This window comes from Scheffersomyces xylosifermentans, assembly GCF_036884685.1.
Source record: "Scheffersomyces xylosifermentans strain CBS 12540 chromosome Unknown RJT20scaffold_4, whole genome shotgun sequence".
Taxonomy (NCBI): domain Eukaryota; kingdom Fungi; phylum Ascomycota; class Pichiomycetes; order Serinales; family Debaryomycetaceae; genus Scheffersomyces; species Scheffersomyces xylosifermentans.
The window spans coordinates 11,837-34,714 of NW_027042942.1; the positions used below are offsets into that span (position 1 = coordinate 11,837).

At 39.5% G+C, this 22,878-nt stretch overlaps 11 protein-coding genes across 11 annotated transcripts; 4 read left to right on the forward strand and 7 right to left on the reverse strand. All coding sequences in view use genetic code 12, as the record gives it.

Annotated features, from left to right (window-relative positions):
• The first annotated feature begins 530 nt into the window (after nt 1-530).
• On the forward strand, nt 531-3,515 carry RJT20DRAFT_127695 (alpha-glucosidase II). The gene has a single exon (XM_064917060.1). The coding sequence runs from the start codon at nt 1,028-1,030 to the stop codon at nt 3,479-3,481; it is 2,454 nt and encodes an 817-aa protein (XP_064774036.1). The 5' UTR covers nt 531-1,027; the 3' UTR covers nt 3,482-3,515.
• Nucleotides 3,516-3,590: 75 nt separating this feature from the next.
• RJT20DRAFT_40521 (transporter of nicotinic acid) lies at nt 3,591-5,508 on the reverse strand. Its single transcript, XM_064920021.1, has one exon. The coding sequence runs from the start codon at nt 5,227-5,229 to the stop codon at nt 3,700-3,702; it is 1,530 nt and encodes a 509-aa protein (XP_064774037.1). The 5' UTR covers nt 5,230-5,508; the 3' UTR covers nt 3,591-3,699.
• On the forward strand, nt 5,509-6,206 carry RJT20DRAFT_40520 (RidA family protein). Its single transcript, XM_064920020.1, has one exon. The coding sequence runs from the start codon at nt 5,788-5,790 to the stop codon at nt 6,166-6,168; it is 381 nt and encodes a 126-aa protein (XP_064774038.1). The 5' UTR covers nt 5,509-5,787; the 3' UTR covers nt 6,169-6,206.
• RJT20DRAFT_40535 (Zn(II)2Cys6 transcription factor domain-containing protein) lies at nt 6,207-8,150 on the reverse strand. Its single transcript, XM_064920022.1, has 2 exons — nt 7,697-8,150; nt 6,207-7,609 (listed from the first exon to the last, which is right to left on the reverse strand). Exons 1-2 carry the CDS (start codon nt 7,781-7,783, stop codon nt 6,245-6,247), a joined length of 1,452 nt encoding a protein of 483 aa, XP_064774039.1. The 5' UTR covers nt 7,784-8,150; the 3' UTR covers nt 6,207-6,244.
• A 40-nt stretch (nt 8,151-8,190) lies between these two features.
• On the reverse strand, nt 8,191-10,270 carry RJT20DRAFT_127699 (Zn(II)2Cys6 transcription factor domain-containing protein). Its single transcript, XM_064917061.1, has 2 exons — nt 9,958-10,270; nt 8,191-9,870 (listed from the first exon to the last, which is right to left on the reverse strand). Exons 1-2 carry the CDS (start codon nt 10,042-10,044, stop codon nt 8,518-8,520), a joined length of 1,440 nt encoding a protein of 479 aa, XP_064774040.1. The 5' UTR covers nt 10,045-10,270; the 3' UTR covers nt 8,191-8,517.
• Nucleotides 10,271-10,695: 425 nt separating this feature from the next.
• RJT20DRAFT_134738 (Zn(II)2Cys6 transcription factor domain-containing protein) lies at nt 10,696-12,243 on the reverse strand (the record flags this gene model as incomplete). The annotated part of the gene is made up of 2 exons (XM_064918352.1): nt 10,696-12,069; nt 12,163-12,243. 2 exons carry the CDS (start codon nt 12,241-12,243, stop codon nt 10,696-10,698), a joined length of 1,455 nt encoding a protein of 484 aa, XP_064774041.1.
• A 909-nt stretch (nt 12,244-13,152) lies between these two features.
• RJT20DRAFT_40560 (Zn(II)2Cys6 transcription factor domain-containing protein) lies at nt 13,153-15,203 on the reverse strand. The gene is made up of 2 exons (XM_064920024.1): nt 14,681-15,203; nt 13,153-14,576 (listed from the first exon to the last, which is right to left on the reverse strand). The coding sequence occupies exons 1-2, from the start codon at nt 14,765-14,767 to the stop codon at nt 13,185-13,187; spliced, it is 1,479 nt and encodes a 492-aa protein (XP_064774042.1). The 5' UTR covers nt 14,768-15,203; the 3' UTR covers nt 13,153-13,184.
• Nucleotides 15,204-15,640: 437 nt separating this feature from the next.
• On the forward strand, nt 15,641-18,169 carry RJT20DRAFT_96223 (C2H2-type zinc finger protein; the record flags this gene model as incomplete). Its single annotated transcript, XM_064921619.1, has 3 exons — nt 15,641-15,874; nt 16,107-16,129; nt 16,243-18,169. 3 exons carry the CDS (start codon nt 15,641-15,643, stop codon nt 18,167-18,169), a joined length of 2,184 nt encoding a protein of 727 aa, XP_064774043.1.
• A 70-nt stretch (nt 18,170-18,239) lies between these two features.
• On the reverse strand, nt 18,240-19,511 carry RJT20DRAFT_40558 (alpha/beta hydrolase). Its single transcript, XM_064920023.1, has one exon. It carries the CDS (start codon nt 19,387-19,389, stop codon nt 18,310-18,312), a length of 1,080 nt encoding a protein of 359 aa, XP_064774044.1. The 5' UTR covers nt 19,390-19,511; the 3' UTR covers nt 18,240-18,309.
• Nucleotides 19,512-19,927: 416 nt separating this feature from the next.
• On the forward strand, nt 19,928-21,554 carry RJT20DRAFT_127705 (putative serine dehydratase domain-containing protein). The gene has a single exon (XM_064917062.1). The coding sequence runs from the start codon at nt 20,093-20,095 to the stop codon at nt 21,365-21,367; it is 1,275 nt and encodes a 424-aa protein (XP_064774045.1). The 5' UTR covers nt 19,928-20,092; the 3' UTR covers nt 21,368-21,554.
• Nucleotides 21,555-21,602: 48 nt separating this feature from the next.
• RJT20DRAFT_147865 (dihydrodipicolinate synthase family protein) lies at nt 21,603-22,629 on the reverse strand. Its single transcript, XM_064918945.1, has one exon. The coding sequence runs from the start codon at nt 22,583-22,585 to the stop codon at nt 21,629-21,631; it is 957 nt and encodes a 318-aa protein (XP_064774046.1). The 5' UTR covers nt 22,586-22,629; the 3' UTR covers nt 21,603-21,628.
• Between the last annotated feature and the right edge of the window lie 249 nt (nt 22,630-22,878).

Consider the following 22,878-nt stretch of genomic DNA (forward strand, 5'->3'; position numbering starts at 1 on the left):
ATGCTGCTCAGCAGAAGCAATTCTCGCTTTCTCTCTTATTTCCTCCATTGCGTCTCCAACGCCCACATCGAGGGACGTTGTGTCCTTCAATTCCATAGACTCGTTTGCCTCTTCCACATATTCTACCACAGGTTTAATCTTAGTTTCGGTACCCATCCTCCTTTATGTGTAATGGACGCTTGTTTGTTAATTTGATAGATAACAATACAGTTCGAATAAATTTAACGACTTTCTTCCTGTACCTTCTTATGTATTATATATCGCGAACACCTTCTATTTCCCCATAAAACGATCTGGTATTCGAAGAGGGGTTCCCCACTAGAAGTCGGATCACAACTCGCAAATCATCTCGGAATGCGTCAAAGAAAATACGAGGTGCCAAGCCTTGTTTTGGGGGTTCTTTTATTCTATTTGACGTAAGGAGGGTTAACATTTGGAATAAAAATAGGATATTACGGCGTGGCGGGGTACCGGTGACATAAAGGAATTTGTTTTTTGGAACCACTCTGGAAGCTGCAATCCCTTAAAAGCGGAGAATGGATGAATTTTCAGAGTATACTAGGCCCTTAAGGAGTAATTCAATGGGTGATTATCGCAATGCATCTCGGCAATTATCAAGGGTCCCAGATCTCGCGCGCACGGTGTTAGAGGGGAGAACTTTCGGCTGAAAGTTCATTCTCCATAATTGATATAGGTAAACATAAAAGCAATATGAGGTAGAGTATGGCACTCCAAAAAAGATTTCGTTATTGCAGCTTCTATAGTGGCCTGTCATGATACAGATACAAGAAGGTCAATCCGAAGATTGTCGTTGCAAGTTCTTGGCTAAAGATATTGCAATTTGTAATCAGGGGAAAGTGGTACAATAAATTGCGGAGCAATAGTTAACATCGAACAAGCATACTCGGCATCGGTGCTTCACTAGGAAATCGCATATCTTAAATATATATTGTGTAGCGTATCGCTGATAACTTAAACACAGAAAGCTGTAGCTCGCCAAAGAATTAATTATAGATACACTCAAGCAATGGAACGTGATGCAAACGACAGACATACAGCCTCAGACACCCGTTTTTCTCGTGGTATGTGGGAGCTAAAGAATGGAGTTAACATTAAATGGGCTATTGACAACTTTAAAACTGAGGTAATTGATAGCAACAAGCTATATTTGCTTTCTGCGAGTTCAAAGATCAGAAGCCGTGGAGACACCTTAAATAACGTTACTATCACTAGCAAAATTCATTCTCCCAGCGATGGAGTCATTGGATTTGAATCGTACCATCATAAGTCCAAATATATCAACAGCAAGGAGCCTCGTTTTGGAGTTCACACTTCCAAATCAAATGGAGCCAAAGTCTCTATCGAGGAAAGTCAAACTCGAATTGTAGCAGAAGGTGACATCGAAGCTAAGGTTTTAAACGATCCGCTTTCCGTCGAATTCATTGGCAAAGATGGGAACTTATTGACGAAACTTGGTTATAAGTCACTTGGGTGGATAGAAGACAGTCGTTATTCTAACAGCTCCAACTCTCATGGTTGCTCGACCTATATGACAGCTCAATTGCATCTTTCAGTGGGAGAGAAGTTATTTGGATTAGGTGAACGATTCGGACCATTTGTTAAAAATGGTCAAAGAGTCGAATGCTGGAATGAAGATGGTGGTACCCTGAGTGAATGGACTTATAAAAACATTCCTTTCTATTTGTCTACTAGAGGATATGGTGTGTTTGTTGATTCTTCTTCAGACGTAGTCTTTGAGTTGCAATCTGAAAGAACTACAAGGGTCAACATCACTGTCCCTGGAGAAGGAATTCGATTCTACATTATTCATGGACCTGACCCTAAGTCTATCTTACAAAGATACACTGCATTGACTGGACGCCCTGCTTTGCCGCCTGCTTGGACATTTGGTCTTTGGCTTACCACTTCTTTCACAACGAATTATGATATAAGTACGGTAAGTTTCTTTCTACAAGGCATGAAGGACAGAGAAATTCCTTTGACTACCTTTCACTTCGACTGCTTCTGGATGAAGGGATTCCAGTGGTGTGACTTTGAATTTGATCCTGAATATTTCCCTGACGCAAAGAAGATGTTGAAAGAACTCAAGAGCAAGTTCAACGTCAAAATTTGTGTTTGGATCAACTCCTATATTGGGCAAGAATCTAAATTATTCCAAGAAGCTGATGAAAATAAGTATTTGATCCGATACAAGCAAAACATCAATAACGGTGCATCATACCAAACCGACTTATGGCAAGCTGGTATGGGGATCGTCGACTTCACCAATCCCGAAGCAGTTAAATGGTTCCAGTCGAAACTTGAAGGCCTCATTGACTTGGGTGTTGATTCTTTCAAAACAGATTTTGGTGAGAGAATTCCAATTAAAGATGTGGTATACCATTCCCATGAAGACCCTGTTGCAATGCATAACTACTATGCTTTGCTCTATAATAAAGCGGTATTTGAAGTTCTTGAAAAGAAACTCGGTAAGAATAATGCCTGTGTCTTCGCTCGTAGCACAGCAGTTGGTGGGCAGCAGTACCCAGTACACTGGGGAGGGGATTGTGAATCAACCTTCGAAGCTATGGCTGAATCCTTGAGAGGAGGTCTTAGTCTCACTTTGAGTGGTTACGGTTTTTGGAGTCACGATATTGGAGGATTTGAAGGGGATCCTGATCCAGAAGTTTACAAAAGATGGTGTGCCTTCGGATTGCTTAGTTCACATTCAAGGTTGCACGGTAGCAATTCATACAGAGTGCCATGGAATTTTGATGAAGAAGCAAGTATTGTATTACGAAAGTTTACAAAATTGAAGATCTCATTGATGCCATATATCTATCAACACGCTATCGAAGCACATGCAACTGGAGTGCCAGTTATGAGAGCATCATTATTAGAATTTCCCGGAGATGCAACGGCTGCTGTAGTAGACACTCAGTTCTTTTTGGGGGACTCGCTATTGGTTGCTCCAGTCTTCACCGGTGAGCTGGGCATAGTTTCTTTTTATGCTCCTAAGGGCAAGTGGTACGGACTTTTAGACGGGAAGGTAAGAGACTCAAACGGTCAATGGTTGGACGAAGTGCATGATTTTAAGTCATTGCCTTTACTAGTTCGCCAAAACTCGACTTTCATTACATCGGGCCCCTTTGCCAAGAATGATAACCCTGTTTATGCTTGGAATGAAGGTTTCATGGTCAACATACATGATGTGGCCTCTAAATGGAAGAAAGTTTCTGAGATTCCCAGTAGCGTAACTGCTGGCAAATTAGATGCCAAAGTCCATGTTGAAAAAGCCGACGGAACATTGAGAGTCAAAACAAGTGGAAAATACAAAGCACCATATTTTGTAAGAATTTTGAATTCGAAAGACTCGAGTATCTCCATTATTGATGGTAAAGCTGAACAATTAGAAGATGATGAATTTGGAAATAGAGTTTTTGAAACTTATAGTGATTCGTTAGCTATGACGTTAGCATAGAAATGCAAGTGAATTGTTCTTTGTGTCCATATTTGTGTATTAAATTGTTTATTTGTTTCTACGAATTTGGATCTAGTATAAATCCTTAGTTATGGAACGCCTACTGCAAGGATAGAAGATTCAGCCATTATTGTAAGAAGTGATACTCCAGTTATCGTATATTTCATTACGTGAAGAAAGTTAAAGAATATTGATGAGATGTCATTATAAGAACCACATTAGTACATCCATCTAAAGTTTGGGTTACCTGGCCCCTCACCTAATTCAGAGGTTGACACATCCCTGTAAGTCAAGTTAACACCTTGTTCTTTGTTTCTTCTTCTGTTGTCATAAATCATGAATAAGACAATGGAGCCAGCAGTTATGATTCCCAATCCTCCAAAACCAGCTGTGATACCCAAGGCCGGTATATATTTTGGAGCATCTTGAGGTCTAAATATATTTGTTGATATTAAACCTGCTGCATTCGCTAAGGGTACACCAATTGAACTTACAACCACACGGCGATTTTCATTGGGAGTGTTGTTGTTGTACCAAGTGGATGTAAGAACAGAAGAGGCAGAAGAACCAGCAGTCATTAAGAAACAACTGAAATAGGCCACACCAATATGCGATTGTGTGTCAATAGCGCCAAATACAACAAATCCAATCAATGTTGTTGAAATTGCAATGATAACAAATATTGATCTGACTTTGAAGTAATCAGAGCTAAATGCAAGGATAAGTAGGCAGACAGCACCGCTAACATTTGGAGCTACAGTGAAAAGGTTTGTCTGAACTGTAGACTTGCCCAAACTCTGAATGATTTGAGGAAACCAATTGTTAATACTATTAAGTGGGACACCAATAGCAATTTCCTGAAACATCCAAACAATATAGACTGGATGCTTGAAGACTTTGACTGCATCCTTCAAGGAAGTTTCTTTACCTATGAGAGCAGACGAATCAGTATCAACTCTGAAACGGGCATACTTTCTTTCTTCTTCAGTGAAGAATTTGGCACTTTCAACGCTCCGTGGGAGAAAATAGAAACCAACACAAGCGAAAACAAGCGTACAAAAACCCTCAATGAGAAGCAAAATTTGCCATCCGTGAAGATGAGGATGTTCAATTTGGAAGACACCATAAGCAAGCAATCCAGAAAAAGCATTAGCAATGTTGGCTGCAGAATAAAAAATAGAAAGTCTTCTAGCTAACTCACCTCTTCTGTAGAATGTAGTAAGATAGTAAATAATACCAGGGAAGAACGCGGACTCACACATTCCTAAGAACCACCTAGCAGCCATCAAACTTGAGAAGTTGAATACAGATACAATAAGCAAGGTGATCGAACCAAAAGTGAACATCAAGATTGGAATAACTCTTGCTGCATTATACTTCTTAATAACCAACGACAATGGGAATCCAAATAAAACGAAAGGAATGTAGAAAATGGATAACATCAAATTCCAGCGATCACCAGTGATCCCTATATCAACGTCCAAACCATCTGTTTTAGCATTACTGATATTACCCTTGTCAAGGGCATTGAAGAGATACATAATAGCAGTTAATGGAAGAATACGATAATCCAATTTACGGCATATTCTCAACTCGAGTTCGTGGTCATAATAATCTGGGGCAAGAACAATTTTCTCACCACTTGGTGAAGTGATTTGTTCAAGTCCCAAAGGATTTTCTGAACTCTCGAAGCTAGAGCGAGATGCTTTAGCAACGATATCGACCTCCTGAGCCTTGGTGTCCTTCATAGTACTATTTGAGAAGAAGCTAATATATGTCAAACTGCACGTCTAAGCGTCGTGACCTGAAATATCTATAGAGAATTGTTCTACAACTCCCATTATCTATTGTAACGAATTTCCTTACTATTTATAACCCAATTACAATCCGGGGGAATAAAGATAAGAAGCTGCAACTTCATTACAGAGATCGAAATTAAGATCTTCCAACTTATCTCCAAATGAAAAATAAAAATAAAAAAAGAACTTTTGATCTCGGTGGGGGCCACTAGCGCGAAAGATGGGGAAGTGGGGGCGCAGTGTTGCATTATCATAGACCCTCCACCGCTGATTGATACGGATGGGGGCCATTATGACACTAACCTATCGAGGTGATCCGAAGCTGAAGGTCGATTTGTGCTTCAGAATGGGTCAATTCTTCCATTTTATAAATGGTTCTTTCTTCTAGTGAGTGGTGGTGAAGTGCAAGGAACTCAGTATCAAGGAAGTTCCACAATCGTTAAATTGTTATTATTTCGTGCAAATTCACAACCAATCGACAAATTTAATACAGACTTTACAATTGTAATGCCAGCTGAAAAATTAGAATGGGCTGCCATTGATGGTGTAGAACATCCAGTATTAGGACCCGCTTGGACTAGCAATGGACATGTGTTCACTTCAGGTATTGTCGGCCAGAACTATACCACTGGAGAAATTCCTGAGTCAATTGAAGAACAGACTGAACTTGCCATTGCCAACGTGAAGAAGATATTGGAAGCATCAGGTACTTCTTTGGACAAAGTATTTAAGGTAATGATGTTCATTTCTCATGTAGACTATTCGTCCACAATGAATAGAATTTATGGATCTCATTTCACCCAGAAGCCAGCTAGAAGTTGTGTTGTTGCAGCATTCATGGATGCAAGAATCAAGGTTGAGTTGGAAGTGATTGCCACAAAAGATTAGATAGAGCGCTCGAAATAAATAAAAACACTACTATATATCATCTAAATTGTAGATCACTGACATGGTATCAGGTAGCCTATGGAATGACGGGATCAAAAGTACTCAAGTATGAATAGTCAGCATACCTAAACAGGGTATTGTCCATGGCAATTGTGTAGAAATCTTCATCCATTTTATATTTCCAAGTGTTGAAGAACATCTCAAAGTTATATTGTTTGTACCAATTCATGTAGTCTAGCCACATAGAGGAACCTTCAAAGAGCTGGAATTCTCTTATAGTTGCTAAACCGGCAAAAATGTAAAGTAATCTTAAAGCGAAGAAGTTCTTTTCGTATATCAATTGATGAAAGTGAGCTGGGTAGAGAGAAATACAGCGAAACAACGGCACTGGGTAGTTAAGCATGGCAGAAGTATGCATACCCCGATTGTACATGTCAAGTACTGAAAAAAGTGTATCGTACTCTTCTGCCACAGCGGAGTCGAATTCATTTGATTCATAAAGCTCATCTAAGTCTCTCTTTAATTTCACAATCAACGGATACGTAGAATCTTTGAGTAAACCATTAAATCCTCCATCATTACTATAGCCAGTAAGGCCTTTGAACTCATCATTTGTGAGTTTCGGACCACAGGCAATAAAGGTTGCTCTTATGCCCTTGCAAATAGACAAGTAATCGTTCCTACTCTCAGTACTCTCAGAAAAATCAACCAAAGGGATAAGTCTATGTGGATGGATGGCCAAGAATGTGAAAGTCAAGATGCTTGATATTACCAACTCCTTTGCTGTCTTATTACTGAAGGACGCATGTCCGTATGGATCTGTTAGATTGGAGCTGATAATCGAATTTGTTTTCTTGATAGAGCTCATGAAGTACTTGGTAGTAGTGACATATATACTTTCTTCCAAGCCATCTGCACGTATAGCAGAGTGATATGAGATTCCTCTTGCTCCATCTACTTGCATACTCTCATGCAAATCATCTTGCTCCTTGACAAGATCAACATTACACAAAGGAAACATATTGATCGCTGAAAAAGCATAAATGCTATCTCTGACTAGCTCACTCTCCAAGAATAAGCTTGGAACATAGTTTTTCCAAACATTATGAACGCTTTCATTCATTCCAAACGAAAGCAATGTCATGCAATAGTCATCGAAGAACTTCAAAAGCCGCAATTCGAACGTTGATATGCTTAATTGAGACGAAACTTGGTTCAAGGACGTTAGTTGACTAAAAGTGACTTGTGAGTCCAATTGAGTTCTTCTGACGTGCAACATTTCCTTGATCCGTAGCTCTCTTTCAATTACGTCTAGCAGCGATACAATTTTGGAAGCTTGTGCAACTAATCCAATATTGTCATTGGAGCTTGTAGGTTTTGGGTATACACATTTTCTATTCGTATGGGTACAATATTCACATTTCGGCTTGGCTTCATCACACTAAGACAGTTAGTATACCTTGTTAGATCTCTAAGCTGTAGAAAACCAGCAAGCTTATAATTTAGGTTCTTTCAGTAGATTACATACCTTAATTCGGAGCTTTTTGCAGCTTGCACATCCGGCTCTTGATCGCTTAATTGGTGGTTTTCCATTTGGGCCGGTTAAAGGTGTCATATGGCCACAAGACTATAAATGAAACGATAATTGGAAATTGAATGTAACGATAATTGGATCGTAATGTGATCAATTGATAGCAATTGTGTGGAAGTTCACTAAAACTAGATAGATCTTATCCAGAAATTCACTTCATATATTAGTTCCGTTCTATGATAACTACCCCCAACTTACTACAATGACTCCTATATCTATAATGGAGGCTGTGAATCAAACTGCTTTGGTGATATTTCAGATGCTAAACTCTAACCTTGTCTGATAACGTGATCATAGATCTGTTCGTTTCCAAAATAAGCCCTAATCCGGACAAAGTTTAGCGCTTTCTTCAAACCGCTAGGTATTACAATACTACAGTGTACTGACACAAGCAATTCTATGGAATTAGGCTTCTTGCTATCAAATTGGAATGGTTCGTAGTGTAGTTATATGACTAAAAGACATGAAATATGACTAGCCAGTTTATTATATAAGCCAATTCTATTTATTGCGTAATCCTCGTAATTTACGAGAGAAGGCGATAGCGCTACCATTGTCTTCTGCTCTATTGAAAGTCTTCCTTGGCACCTTTAAATACACCTTTGATGTAGTGGACAACATTTTGCAGCCGATGTTATAGTGTAGAGTCTCTTTTCTAACTCCTGTCGGGAAGGGGGTATGAATTCTGCCTTACCTGTTTATTGAGACTGCAATTGGAAGCTATCCGTGTCAAAGGATAGCTAGAATATTTGCAATGCTTAAGATCGAGTGGGATCGAAAATACTCAAGAATGAGTAGTCAACGATTCTGAATGTAGAACTCTTCATGGCAGTATCGTAGAAGTCTTGATCGAGCTTGTATCTCCACATATGCATAAATATATCCAAGTTGTATTCTTTGAACCATGTCATGTAATCCAACCACATACATGAATCGTCGAATAGTTGAAAATCCATAATAGAGGCCAATCCCGCAAAAATGTACAACAACCTTAAGGCGAAGAAGTTCTGTTCGTAGACCAATTGGTGAAAGTGTGGGGGATAGAGGGAAATGCAGCGGAAGAAGGCTGCTGGGTAGTTGAGAATGACAGATGTATGCATGCCACGGTTGTAAATATCTAGAACTGAACATAGGGTATCATACTCCTCTGCCACTGTAGAGTCGAATTCATTGGAATCATAAACTTCATCTAGATCTCTCTTTAATTTGACTATTAATGGATAAGTGGAGTCTTTGAGCAGGCCAGTGAAACCCGCATCATCACTGTAACCAGCTAATCCCTTGAATTCATTCGTGAATACGGGTGCACATGCTGCAAAAGTGGCTCTTACTCCTTTGGAAATAGACAAATAATCGTTATGACTTTCCGAGAAGTCCACCAAAGGAACAAGCCGATACGGATGCATAGCCAAGAATGCTAATGTCAATATACTCGATATTACCAATTCCTTTCCAGTCTCGTTATTGAACGAGATAGGTCCATAGGTTTGTGTGGTCTCTGAATTAATGAGTGATCTGGTCCTTTTAACTGAGCTCAAGAAATATTCGGTGCTGCTCATATGAATACTCCCGTTGACACCTTCTTCACACAAAACAGAGTGATAGGATACTCCTCTTGCTCTTCCTGATTGCATACCTCCTTGCAAATCATCTTGGTTCTTGACATGATCAACATTGAAGAAAGGAAACATATTGATTGCCGCAAACGCATAAATGCTATCTCTAACTAGCTGACTATTTAGAAAGAGCGATGGGACATGGTTCTTCCATACCTTATTGATATCATCGTTGACTCCAAAGGAAAGCACATACATGCAATATTCATCAAAGAACTTCACAAGCCGCAACTCGAAAATGGATATATCCAATTGAGATGTTGTTTGATTTAGAGATGTTAGTTGACTGAAAGTGACTTGTGATTCTAGTAGCTTTCTTTTGGCTTGCAGTTCTCTGGTGTTTAGCTCTCTTCTAATCACATCTATCAGTGATATAGAGTTTGTGGTAAGCAAAGCCTGCCTTGTGTTCTTACTGGCGATATCTGTAGGTTTTGGGTAAACACATTCTCTACCAGTATGGGTACAATATTCACATCTGGGCTTGGCTTCGTCACACTAAAGCTAGTCGGTTAGTATTTGTCATTCATTGCAGAAACTTGTAGTAGTATTGGTAAGCTTCCGTTTACTAGCTATCTTACATACCTTGATTCGTAGGTTTTTACAACTCAAGCAACCAGTTCTAGATCGCTTTGTTGGTTCTCTTCGCTTCAAATCCGTTGAAGATTTCATATTACCAATTCCTAAAGAATACTAGAATGCAACTGGGTATTCAGAAACTGTGCTTAACCCCAAAACAGACCTTTACTTAGGAAGTCAAAAGGAAGACAGTGCCAAAAATGATTCTGATCGTCGTTTTCTATACCAATACCAATAGCTTTCGTCAAATACTAGTGCTTCTAACTAATTTGTATTACGATGTCTACAATACCAACAGTCTTCAACCCAAGCTTACTTTTGGCTAAACTATATATCTTTATTCCTACATAGAAGTATTGACAACTTCTTGCTGAAAAGTTCTTACTGAAAAGAAGTAGCGATCTTACTACAATTGGTCATTTTTGTATATTATTACTTGCCAGTTTTGCCAGGAGACTTCCCACAGTTGTGTAGATTCAAAACTTCAGTAGTTACACTTCTAATAAGAGAGTCTTAGCAGCCTAAACTCAGTCTATCTGCACTTAATAGCATATGATACTAAATAGCCACGTTTTACATAAGCATAATCAGGTTATCTCAGCGCTACCGGGTCTCAGTTAGTGGCTTTTTGCAACAAGTGGTGAATATTACGAAAGTCTTGAGAAGGGCATGATATTGTACCTTCTTCTACGCCATGGATAAGTGAAGAAACCTTTTTCTTGAATAAATATATAACATTTCTGTCTATTCTATAATTTGATCCACGTAGCTTGTTGGGATGTCAGGATCGAAGGTACTCAAATATGAGTAGTTAATCGTTCTAAACGTAGATCTCTTGGAGACGATTTCATAGAAATTCTCGTCTAGACTGTATAGCCAAGTGTTCCTGAACGTCTTTAAGTTGTATGTCTTATACCAACTCATGTAATCCGACCACATGCAAAAATCATCAATGATCTGAAAGTCCATAATAGAAGCCAATCCAGCAAAGATGAATAACAATCTTAATGCTAAAAAGTTCTTTTCATATATCAATTGGTGAAAGTGATCTGGAAATAGAGATATGCACCGGACGAAAGGAGCTGGGGACTTGAGCTTGATGGCTGCGTATAGGCCTCGATTGTATGTATCTAACACTTGCAAAAGAGTATTGTATTCTCGTTCTATCGCAGAGCCGAATTCGTCTGCTTCATAAATCTCAACGAAGTCTCTCCTTAGTTTCACTATTAACGGATAAGTAGAATCTTTTAGATGGCCGTGGAAACCGTCATTTCCACTGTAAACAGCAAGGGCATTGATTTCGCTATTTTTGAGCATAGGAGCACATACCGAAATCGTCGCTCTTATGCCCTTGCAAATCGACAAATAATCATTCCTCGTCTCAGAGAAGTCGACCAATGGAACAAGCCGGTGGGGATGTATGGCCAAGAATATGAATGTCAAGATGCTCGCGATAGCCAATTCCGTTGCTGTCTTATTGCTCAAGGCGACGGGTGCATAAGGGTCGGTTATATGTGAGCTAATAAGTGAGTTGGTTCTGTTTACCGAGCTCATGAAATATTTGGTTGTGCTTACGGATACACTTTCTCCACTAGTATTTCCACGGAAAACAGACTTATATGAGATTGCTCTTTTTCCTCCCAACTTCATGGTTCCCTGTATCTCATCTTCCATCATAATATCTATGTTTGAGAAAGGAAACATATTGATCGCTGAAAAAGCATAAATGCTATCTCTGACTAGCTCACTCTCCAAGAATAAACTTGGAACATAGTTCTTCCAAACATTGTAAACGCCTTCATTCGATCCAAACGAAAGAAATGTCATACAGTAGTCATCAAAGAACTTTAAAAGCTGTAATTCGAAGGTAGTTATATGCAACTGAGACGTCACTTGATTTAAAGATGTGAGTTGAATAAATGTGATCGGTGATTCTAATTGTGTTCGCCTGACTTGAACTATCTCTTCCTTGTTTCTTAGTTCTCTTTCAATTACATCTAGCAGAGATATGTTTGAGGTTCTCACAATTGACCTATTAGAGCTTGTTGTAGGTTTTGGGTAAACACAATCTCTATTCGTATGGATACAATATCCGCACGATGGCTTAAGTTCATCACACTGAAAGAGTTAGTAAATTGGAACAACGACGATTTCATCATCACAATATGACATTATGTTCGAAATGTCAGTCGTCAGAGAAATTTAACATACCTTGATTCGGAGCTTTTTACAGCTGCAACAACCGTTTCTTGAACGTTTTCTTGGCGCTTTTTCAACTGCTAAGGGCGTCATATGGGAGATTAATACTAAGTGTAATTCTATTCAAGCTATGAAGAACTTTAGAGAAGAACTGAACTTGCTAGTATCTTCTTTGTAATAATATAATAGGAACCTCTATACCCAAGAAAGTCACTTCGTATTATATAGATATATATGCAATGTGCCCTTCTATTAATTAGTGGTTCCAACTATTTATAATGACCACGACAACAAGCAGAAGTCTGTACTTAAAACTGCCTTGATATCAACTGACTTTCTATTAACTGACCTGATATTAACTTTCTTGATATTAACCGGCTTGGTAGTTGTGGAAAGTCTCCCTGATGTGATAAGATGGTTGTAAGGTCACTATCTGTTTAAACAAGTCCCCAAAATCCAACAAACTTCAAAGCAAAAGAAGCTCTATAACAATACACTTTCCGATACTAGGTATAGAATTATACTAGGATAAATCTTAAACTGTAAGCTTTATCTAAACAAGATGATCTTGTAGTTGTAGTTGTAGTTGTAATGACTATAAGGCGTTATACCTTATTAGTATTTACCTAAGCAATTGATCCACATTAAGTAATCATTAGCCGAACTGCGGGATTGTGTGTTGCAGTACCAAGCGAAATGGTGAGATAACTGAAACTGTGTGTTCCTGTATATATTGTAAAGTGATACCGTTGCAAATATGGCTTTTTTTTTGCAGCTGTTGTTATTGTGGAAGTTTCGAATGGCTTCTTCGTGTTCAATGTGTCGGGTAGGCTACCAAGGATGAGGTTTACTACCCTATGTTTGTTTTTTCCGATGATACAAGAAGTTCAAGATCCTTACAATGGTAAAGAGAGTTTAGTGGTTCATTCTTTTTGGACTTTTCCAGTTTAAGAGGCTAAATTGTATAAAAAATGTACTTCAAAGAATATTTGAAAAAAAATTGTACCTTAGATTTATTATGTAGCTACTCGAAATCATATCATCTTGTTCAAGAACCTAATGGGATCAAATGTACTTAAATATGAGTAATCATCATTTTTGAACGTGGAACTCTTCAAGGCAACGGTATAGAAATCCTCATCCAACTTGTATTTCCAGGTATTCCTAAACAACTTCATATTGTGTTCTTTGAACCATGTCATATAGTCCAACCATATAGAAGAACCATCAAAAAGTTGGAAGTCCATAATAGAGGCCAATCCGGCGAATACAAATAACAACCTTAAGGCAAATAAGTTCTTTTCATAAATCATTTGATGGAAGTGATCTGGGTAGAGCGCAATACAACGAAATAAAGGAACTGGGTAGTTGAGATTGGCCGAAGTATGCATTGCTCGATTATAAGTGTCAAGCACTTCAGTTAAAGTTTCGTACTCCCTTGCAATGCAAGCGCCACGAAGACTCATCCTGTAGGTCATATCCAACTCTCTTTTTAGTCTCACAATCAATGGGTATGTTGACTCGTCAAGCAGGCCAATAAATCCCCCCTCAGTACTATATCCGAATAAACCCCTAAACTCAGTCTTCATAAGCTGAGGACGACAAGCAACCATAGTTTCTCTTATGCCTTTGCAAATTGATAAATAATCGCTGCTATCGACAGAAAAGTCAACTAACGGGACAACTTGATGTGGGTGCATGGCCAAGAAAGTAAATGTCAATATCCCTGAAACCACGAATTCCTTTGCCGTTTGGTCGCTCATGGAACTTGGTGCCAATGGTCCTGCCATATTTGACCCGATAAGCTTATTGGTGTTGACTATGGCACTCGCAAAATACTTGGAGGCCCGTTCATATATATTGTCTTCATTATCTTGTCGCTGCAAAGCTTTCGGGTTAAATGAGACACTTCCCCTGACTGTATCTATTTGCATTCTTTCGTGCAAATCGTCTTGTTCCTTAGCAAGATCAAGGTCGAACAATGGAAACATATTTATTGCTGCAAAGGCGTAAATACTGTCTCTGACCAATTCACTTTGGATAAAAAGTGACGGAACTGAGTTCTTCCATACGTTATGAACAATTTTGTTCACACCGAATGAAAAGAAATGAATGCAATACTCATTAAAGAACTTCAAAAGCCTCAATTCGAACGTTGATATATTCAATTGGGATGTCGTTTGGTTTAGAGAAGTGTTTTGATAGAAATCGAACAAAGCGTCATTTCTTTCCTTTTGGACTTGTTCAATCAGCTCTCTGACAATAAGCTCATTCGCTTTCATCTCTTCCCAATGATACACGTATTCGGAGTTGATATTTGGGACAATAAGACTTTTCTTAGTTCGAGACCTAGCATTAGCTTGTACATATATACATAACCGTTCTGTATGGGTGCAGTATTCACAGCTTGGTTTTGCTTCGTCACACTATACTGTTAGTAATGAGATCATAGATGGCATATCCAACTGCGAGCTGTTATGTACATGTATATATAGTATAAATGCCGCTTAGTTAACATTCGTTGACATACCTTGATTCGAAGACTCTTGCAACTGAGGCATCCACCTCTGGACCTCCTTTTGGCTGATTTCTTTTGGTTCTGATGAGCGATTGTCATATCTTTATCTCAACTATTTTTTGTAATTCGTATGCATCGACTTCAAAGAGTTTTCAATGAAAAATTCTTGGAAACACCAAGGTATTAATAGAAAGAGAAATAATACAATTGTGCATAACCTATATGTAACCTAAAATACTATTGTTTTTTCTTTTGTCTTCACAATCGAGATGGAAGTGACCTATCCGTAGAAGTCCAAATGTACTTTCTAAATCTCTGTGAAATAAGCTCAACAAGGCTTAATTGTCTCCAGGTACTTGCCGTTATAGGGCAGTATAGGATTGACACGGTGGTCAAGCAAATTTACGTTCTAGATACGGCAAAATTTCAAACTGTCGAATAAGAGACTATTCGAGAATACTTTCGTCGTAATTACGTCCTAACTTAAGATTTTCTATCAGATGAGGGGATACCTTATCCTAAAATCGAAAGGCCATTGTCTTGTAAGCCTTGCCAATGTTTAAGCCCTCTGAAGCTGTGTTATGTAAGCGCGTAATAGTCCGTAACTGTCTAAATGGGGAACAGTTGCCGATCATATACCGTAACTGGTGAGACTTCCATTGTTCAAGAAGATCACTTTTCATCAGCCTAAAACCCATCTTCCTGTTGCAGAACATAGATGAGGAATTGAATATGAAATATAGGCTATACCCACCGTACACATCCTTACAATCCCCTTCAACTTTACATTACTCTACTAAACAGTCATCTAGACTATCTCCACATACTGTAGTTCCACTTTACTTCATGTGCTTACGTAAGCTCGGGACCCCAGAAACTGTCAAAATCTGCTTTTGGAAAAGTCCGATCTCTCGATAAAAAATCAGTTGCAATCGGAGTTTCTCTTTTTCACAGCCAATTAGATGGTACGATATGTCACCCGTACAACCGGCTAAGAAGAAAAGAAAGCGCGGGCATGGTAATTATCCATGCAATGTTGCTGGCTGTGAGAAAAGTTTCACTAGAGCGGATCATTTGGCTCGACATAAGAGAAACCATGATCCCCAGAAGCGGTTGGAATGTCCATTTCCGGGATGTGAACAAACGTTCACTAGAAATGATGTTCGAGAGAAGCATTACAAAAGGCATTTGAATGATCCCGACAGGGTCAATATTGACACGGCAGCTTACCAAAATATTGGAAATTTCAATAAGCAAGGTGGTGATTACAATCAAATCGAAAATAAGACTTTGAGCCCAGCGTCGCCGCTGTCGTCGGCTTCTGGTGAAAGTGGAAAGTACCAGGACACCGTTGAAGGTCCATTAACTACCGATCAGACCTTTCAAGCTCACGAGCAAATCAATATTTCGGAGCAAATTTCGACTGGAAGTGAAACAGACCAACAAAGAACACAGCATGACGTGTATGAACATATAAATGAAAATAATAACAAAGCTACGATGGGATACAGTAATGGAGATGATACTACTAGTAGCAGTAGAATTGGTGGTGAAAGCTCAGTTGCCTTTCATAGTAGTAAAACCCTTTCTCCAACGGATTTGATAGAATGGCTCTTTCAAGACGAGCTCAACAACGGCACAAATGCAAATGGCACTGGCCATAGACACCTGACGGATTTTCCCAGTGGGTTCTCTCCAATCTCGTTACTTGAGAATATGTTTGCTGTGCTGCCAGACTTCCCCAGCTCCAACAATAGAGTGACCATCGATGAACGTATACGGCAAACCTTAATTCACTTGATACCATCATTAGACTCAAATGTCGATTTTGGGTTGCTCCAGATTGAAACTTGCTTGCGAAACTACTGGCTATTGTACCATCCTCAATATCCTATATTACATAGGCCATCATTCTCTAATTCAGAAGCGAACCCTTTACTATTGTTGGCCATGATAATGTTGGGTAGCAGTCTCGTATCGTCCACAGGCCATTCAGACAACCTTTTACACAACCCAAATGCATTGGCAGACCAAATTGCAGAACCGTTACGTTGGTTGATTTACTCTCACCCTGATTGTAGGCCGCCTGCAAATGTTTGGGTGGTACAGAGCTTGTTACTACTTGAGTCATATGAGATTACTAGCACCAGTCGGGCACTACATGAAAGAGCTTACTTGCACCATGGATTTAAGATTCAGCTATTACGCAGATCTCCTATTTTGGGTGGCGATCCCTTAAAGGATGAAAACGAAGATGGAGCCTACTTGCCTCCAAATCATGTATGGAAAAAATGGATTGAAGTCGAGTCTATGAAGAGGGCTACGCTCATGGCATTTTACTTGGATACCGTTCATGCAACAGTTTATGGCCATATGATCATTTTGTACGCACATCAAATAAAACTCTCCTTGCCTTGTGAGGATGAGCTCTGGGAGTTTGACAACTCACAAGATAAGAAAACGGATTCGCTATCATTGACTAGAACCCCTAAATTCCTAGCTGCATTGAAAACCTTGCTCCACAGACAAAACGTTGTTACAAGTTCATTTGGAAAGAAGATACTCTTGGCTGGTCTATTGACGATTATGTTCCAAATGCAACAAAAGGATTTACAACTTTCCTTTTTAGAATGGGACTCTGTAAAGGAGTCATGGCAACAAACCATTTCCTTGGCTATCGATGTCTGGAGAGTAGAAATATGTAAAGGTGGATGCTGTGATACGGAGACTTCTCTTTGGTTTCCTCAGGAGCATAGAAAAGATTTGCCACCAATGCTTCGGATAGATGACAAACGTTGCAAGTTTGGGTTGTACCATATTGCTCAAATTTACATGAGAATATCTCATTATGACTATATTATTTATGCTGGAGCACCGAGTAGAATGAATGTCCGGGCAGGCACATCAGAGTATAGGGTCGTGGAAAAGAGGGTATGTCAATGGTCTCAAAGTTTAAACGGAAAGATTAGTGTGATTCATGCCTATTTATTCTTATGTGAAATGATGTTGTCTCCTGACAATGACGATATCACCTACAAATACGATCCCAATAATGATCCATTCTTGCATCGCAAAAATATTGTGGCTAGTGCAGTGCTAGTTATTTTTGCTTATAACTTCTCCTTGCAAGGTCCAGAAGCAGATATTTATGAAAGTATTGAAATGAACCATAACCATGAGTATTATCCAGATAAAGAAGATGGATATTCTTACCTAAGAAGAATCAGGAAGGAACTATCAAGGGGCCCTGGTGGCATCTTCCATAGAACCAATTATGGAACTAGTAGTACATCCTTCCACGACTCTATTAAACTACATGGCCAGCAATTAGACTCCATTTCTGACAAAAATCACATTGTTGGATTACTCAAGTTATTCTACAAGAGTTATAAAACATGCCGATGGGAGATTGGTCTAGAGTATTCAAATCTCTTCAGAAACTGTATTGAGAGATGTTTGGGAAGAAAGAAAATAGTGTGTGAACATATGTACTTGAGCTAACCCAAAATTGTTCAAAATCAACCTGCTAATAAACTAATATACTACTATCTAATAGGGTTGGCAATAACGTCCAGACCACTACATACCTTCGTAAATGCACACACATGTCATGTACTATAGAAAGCTCTATCTTCGTCTATCTATTTGTAAGCCTCACTAAGAGCGTCAGTAACATCTTTAATTAGTTGAACACCCTTCAGTAGGACAGCATCCATAGCCATAACTGGATGAGGAACTCCGGGATATACTCTAATAATAGACTTGATACCGTTTTTCTGAAGCTTTTGATAATATTCCTCGGCCTCAGTTCTCAACACATCACAGCCAGCAGCAGCAATAAAACAGGGAGGTACCTTTGCAAAGCTTTCGTCTGAATAGAACAAAGGTGAAGCTTCTGGGTTTGTCACATCTTCAGCATTGGGCAAATAAAGATATCTATACCATATCATTTTCTCAGCTGGTAATTGTGGAGTAAACTCGTTTTCCTTCCAAGAAACCTTGTTTTCTGGGGTAGCAGTATTATCAGTAACTGGAACAACCAACACCTGGAACACTACTGGGGGAAATTTACTAGACAACTTCGAGTTGGCAAACTTATGAGTTACAACTGCAGTAAGATTGCCACCCGCGGAAGAGCCTCCAATGGCAATTTTCTTATTGTTGATACCTAGTTCTTTTGGTGCTACTTCAAACCCATATAAAACAGACTCAAAGGCATCATCGACGCCTGCTGGAAATGGATCTTCTGGAGCAAGTCTGTAATCAACACTAATTACAACGCAATTGGACATTGATGCAACTTTGGTGCAAAATGAGTTTTCTGTAGAGATATTACCTAAAACCCAACCACCACCGTGGTACCATATGAACAATGGCCAGCCATCGGTGGGTCTTTCACCTTCTGGGACAAAAACCCTAGCAGGAATTGTTTCTGTAGACCCTTTTGTGTAGACCCTAGGGATGGCTATATCAAAGATTTTAGCAACTTTGCTTAACGGAGTTTGGCCCGGCATTACATTTCCACCTTTTCTGATATCTTTCAAAGGCGTTCTGTGTGTATAAAGGAAACTGGACCCGTTTGTCATATTAGCATTAAAGAAGTCAACGTACTCCGAATCGAGGCGTTGGACGACTGATTCGTGCAACTTGTATGGAGCTGGGGGTAACCCGCCTGCAAAGGAGAAGTCCGGTTGGACAGTGTAATTGGAGTATTTAGACATTGCCTACGACTTTAGTGAACTTCTTGATTGTCGAGTGTATCCCGTATACTTTAGGTCTTCTTTTGTAGTCTTCAGCATGGCTTCTTGTAATGTGGAGAAGCCGTGAAAAATCCTGTATATTTATAGTCAAATAAGCGCCTATTTTTCCGATAAGCGGGCCCTGAAAAATCGAGTTAACGACCAAAAAGAAATGTTGGAGAATATGGAAGTGGGGGGCAGAGGGCATATATTTCGGATCAACATTTTTTGAAGTACGTTTACGACGCGCTTATCTTGTACGGCATTTGGTGGAAGTAGCAGTGGCAGTAGCAGTGGCAGTGGCTGGAGCTCTCGATATCGCCAGTCGACATTCCCAGTTGCAGCATTATACTATACGGAAGAAGCTTGCAATGTGGGGGACGTACCTATGTAGCAACTCCTCTTCTGTAGATATCATTTTCTGAATTAGACTGGTAGGATCGGATGCAAATTCCAATTCATTTTTTTTCAATGCAATGGGGGTCGTTTTATTTTTTATATTTTTCATATATTTTTTGTTGGCATAATCATGGAAAATCCAGTGGGGGCATATCCGAGGTTCAGTGATCATAAGAAAGTACCGTATATATCATAGCGGCAAGTGCTGTAGCTGGGATAAAAGGGAACATCTAAGGTATCTCCAGGTGTTAATTCGATTCTTCCATAACGATATAGTACGATAGAAATGTCATATCCTACAAAATTCACACCGCTCGCAGACAAAGAGGCCGTGTTGAAGGCCTACAAAGGCAAGAAAGTAGCAGATTTACCTACACCATCTTATCTTATCAATCAGAAACGGTTTGCAGTCAATTGTGCTAAGATGTTCGAGAATTCGGCGAATTTGAAAGCTGACTTCAGAGCCCACATTAAGACTCACAAGACAGTAGAGGGTACTCGCTTGCAATTGGGAGAAGAGTCTCTGGTGAAAACTACTAAGATTGTAGTTTCGACGCTATTAGAAGCTTGGGCTGTTATACCTTTAGTAAAGGAAAAGTTGATTGACGATATTCTATTCAGCTTGCCTGTTGTGAAATCCAGGCTTCCAGAATTGGCCGATTTAGCTAACCATGTTCCACATTTAAGGCTCATGTTAGATAATGCCGAGCAATTGGACCTTTTGACAGAGTATAGTGAACAACATCCAGAGACCAAAAAGTGGTCCATTTTCATTAAAATTAATATGGGAACCGATAGAGCTGGCTTAATTAACGATTCTGAGTATTTGGAGGAAACCTTAAGAAAGGTATTAACAAATCAAAAAGTCAAGAATGTCGTTGAAGTATATGGCTTCTATTGTCACGCTGGCCATTCGTATGCTTCTGATTCAGTAAATGCTGCCAAAAGCTTCTTATTGCAAGAGATCACACATGCCAACAAGGCTGCCAAGTATGCTTTAGAGTTCGACCCTAGTTTGAAATTGCAACTCTCCGTTGGAGCAACTCCTACTGCTCATTCATCCCATGAATTAAGTATTCAGGAGTTGGAAACGGCTGTGGGTGAAAAATTAAGTGGTCAATTGGAATTGCATGCTGGCAATTACCCTTGTTGTGACTTGCAGCAGGTTTCCACCGGATGTGTAACCCTCGACGATGTTTCCATCAGTCTTCTCGCTGAAGTATGTTCTACTTACCCTGGAAGAGGAAAGAAGGGACCAGGAGAGCAACTTGTCAATGCTGGTGTAATTGCATTGTGTAGGGAATTCGGTCCATTGCCTGGCCATGGAAGAGTAGTCGAACCAAAGGGCTTTGAAAATTGGATTGTTGGAAGATTGAGTCAGGAACATGGTATTCTAGTACCGTTGGATACAGAGAAGCCAACCAAGTTCATACCATTGGGTACTAAAGTCAAGATCGTTCCACAACATTCTTGTATAACAGCTGCAGCTCATCCTTGGTTTTATATCATCGACGATAACGACAATGTTGTGGATATCTGGGTGCCATACAGAGGATGGTAAATTGAGTGCTTTCGTAAATTGAGTGGCATCACCAAAAGTAATATACACTTTATCAATAATAACTTAAAGACAGCCTGTTGTAGGTCACAGTAACCATTATAAAAACTTCTCGAATAGTAAGGTTGAACTATCCTTGTTATCGGTTGTTTACGTTTCATCTTCTACATAGCTGACAATTCCTTGTGTGTAAGTTTTATATTTTGGAATATACTTTTTATATATATGATTTTACTAGATTGCTATTCATTCAAGGAAGCGTATTCACTTGAGAGACTTCTCTAATTTGTCTAAAACTTTTAAGTTGGCCTCGTGCTTAGCGTAGGCTTCCAAATCAACTGACTTACTCAATGGTGGTCTCCCAGTTAAGCATTCTCCAAAGTTGTAGAATTGCTTTAACGCATGTTTAACTCCAACCACATTCAATTCCATAATCATCATATCAGCCCTTGTGACTAAGTATTGGAGTTCACTTGCCTCCTTGTACTTCTCCTCGCGGATTAAAGTGTATAACTTTACCATCACTTTTGGGAAAAGGGCAGACATTCCATCAATAGCACCATAGATTCCAACAGACATGGCTGGAAGCAAAACCTGTCCCAAACCAGTGAATGGCCTGAAGTTGTTGGTCTCACAGAGTTCATGGTCTTTTCCTAACAAGGTATATAAGTCCAAGTTGAAGTGAGTAAGCTTTACAGCAACGATATTTGGATGAGTAGAAAGTTTTTTGTAGGTGTCATAAGTGATAGATACATTATTAGTGGTACCAGGGTAATTGTAAATAATCACTGGTAACGCTGATTTGTCGGCAACTCTGGAGAAGTAATCAATAATACCTTCCTGGCTGATCAAGCTGGAACCAAAGTAACCAGGTATCAAGAGGATAATGAAATCGGCTCCAGCATCGCTTGCAGATTCTGACTCTGCAACAGCTTCGTCAATACTGCCCATTGGAGGTGCACCAGCAATGAGTTTAAAGCTCTTGTCTGGGACCCCCTTTCTCAAGGCAGCAACTAGATCATGTCTTTCCTTTTGACTCAAGTGGGGAGTTTCTCCCATGGAGCCAGCGACAACCAATCCCGAGATGCCATTGTTGTACAAGAACTGGGTATGTTGAACTTGGGCCTCTAAATCTAAAGTATAATCATCATCGTTTTTGAAAAACGTAGTGATTGGGGTGTAGATTCCAGCTGGGAGAATTGAAGATTGAGCGACAGTCATCTTAGGTGAACAATTGACGCAGTTAAGAGATAAGGAACTATGGGTGCTATCTCAAATTTGCTCCTTCAGACACTATATATATCAGACTCCTATCTACAACATAGCTATATCTAATAGAGAACACATAAAGCTAGGATGATAGAAAGAGTGGAGGGTTGGGTGCAACTTGGGGGAGTTGGCTGCAATTTTCATAGGCCCCCCATCGGCCCCCCATCAAGCGAACGATCGATGTTTTAGGGAAAATTTTCCGCGGGTGCAAAAAGCGGAATCAAACTGATGTAACCTCTATCATA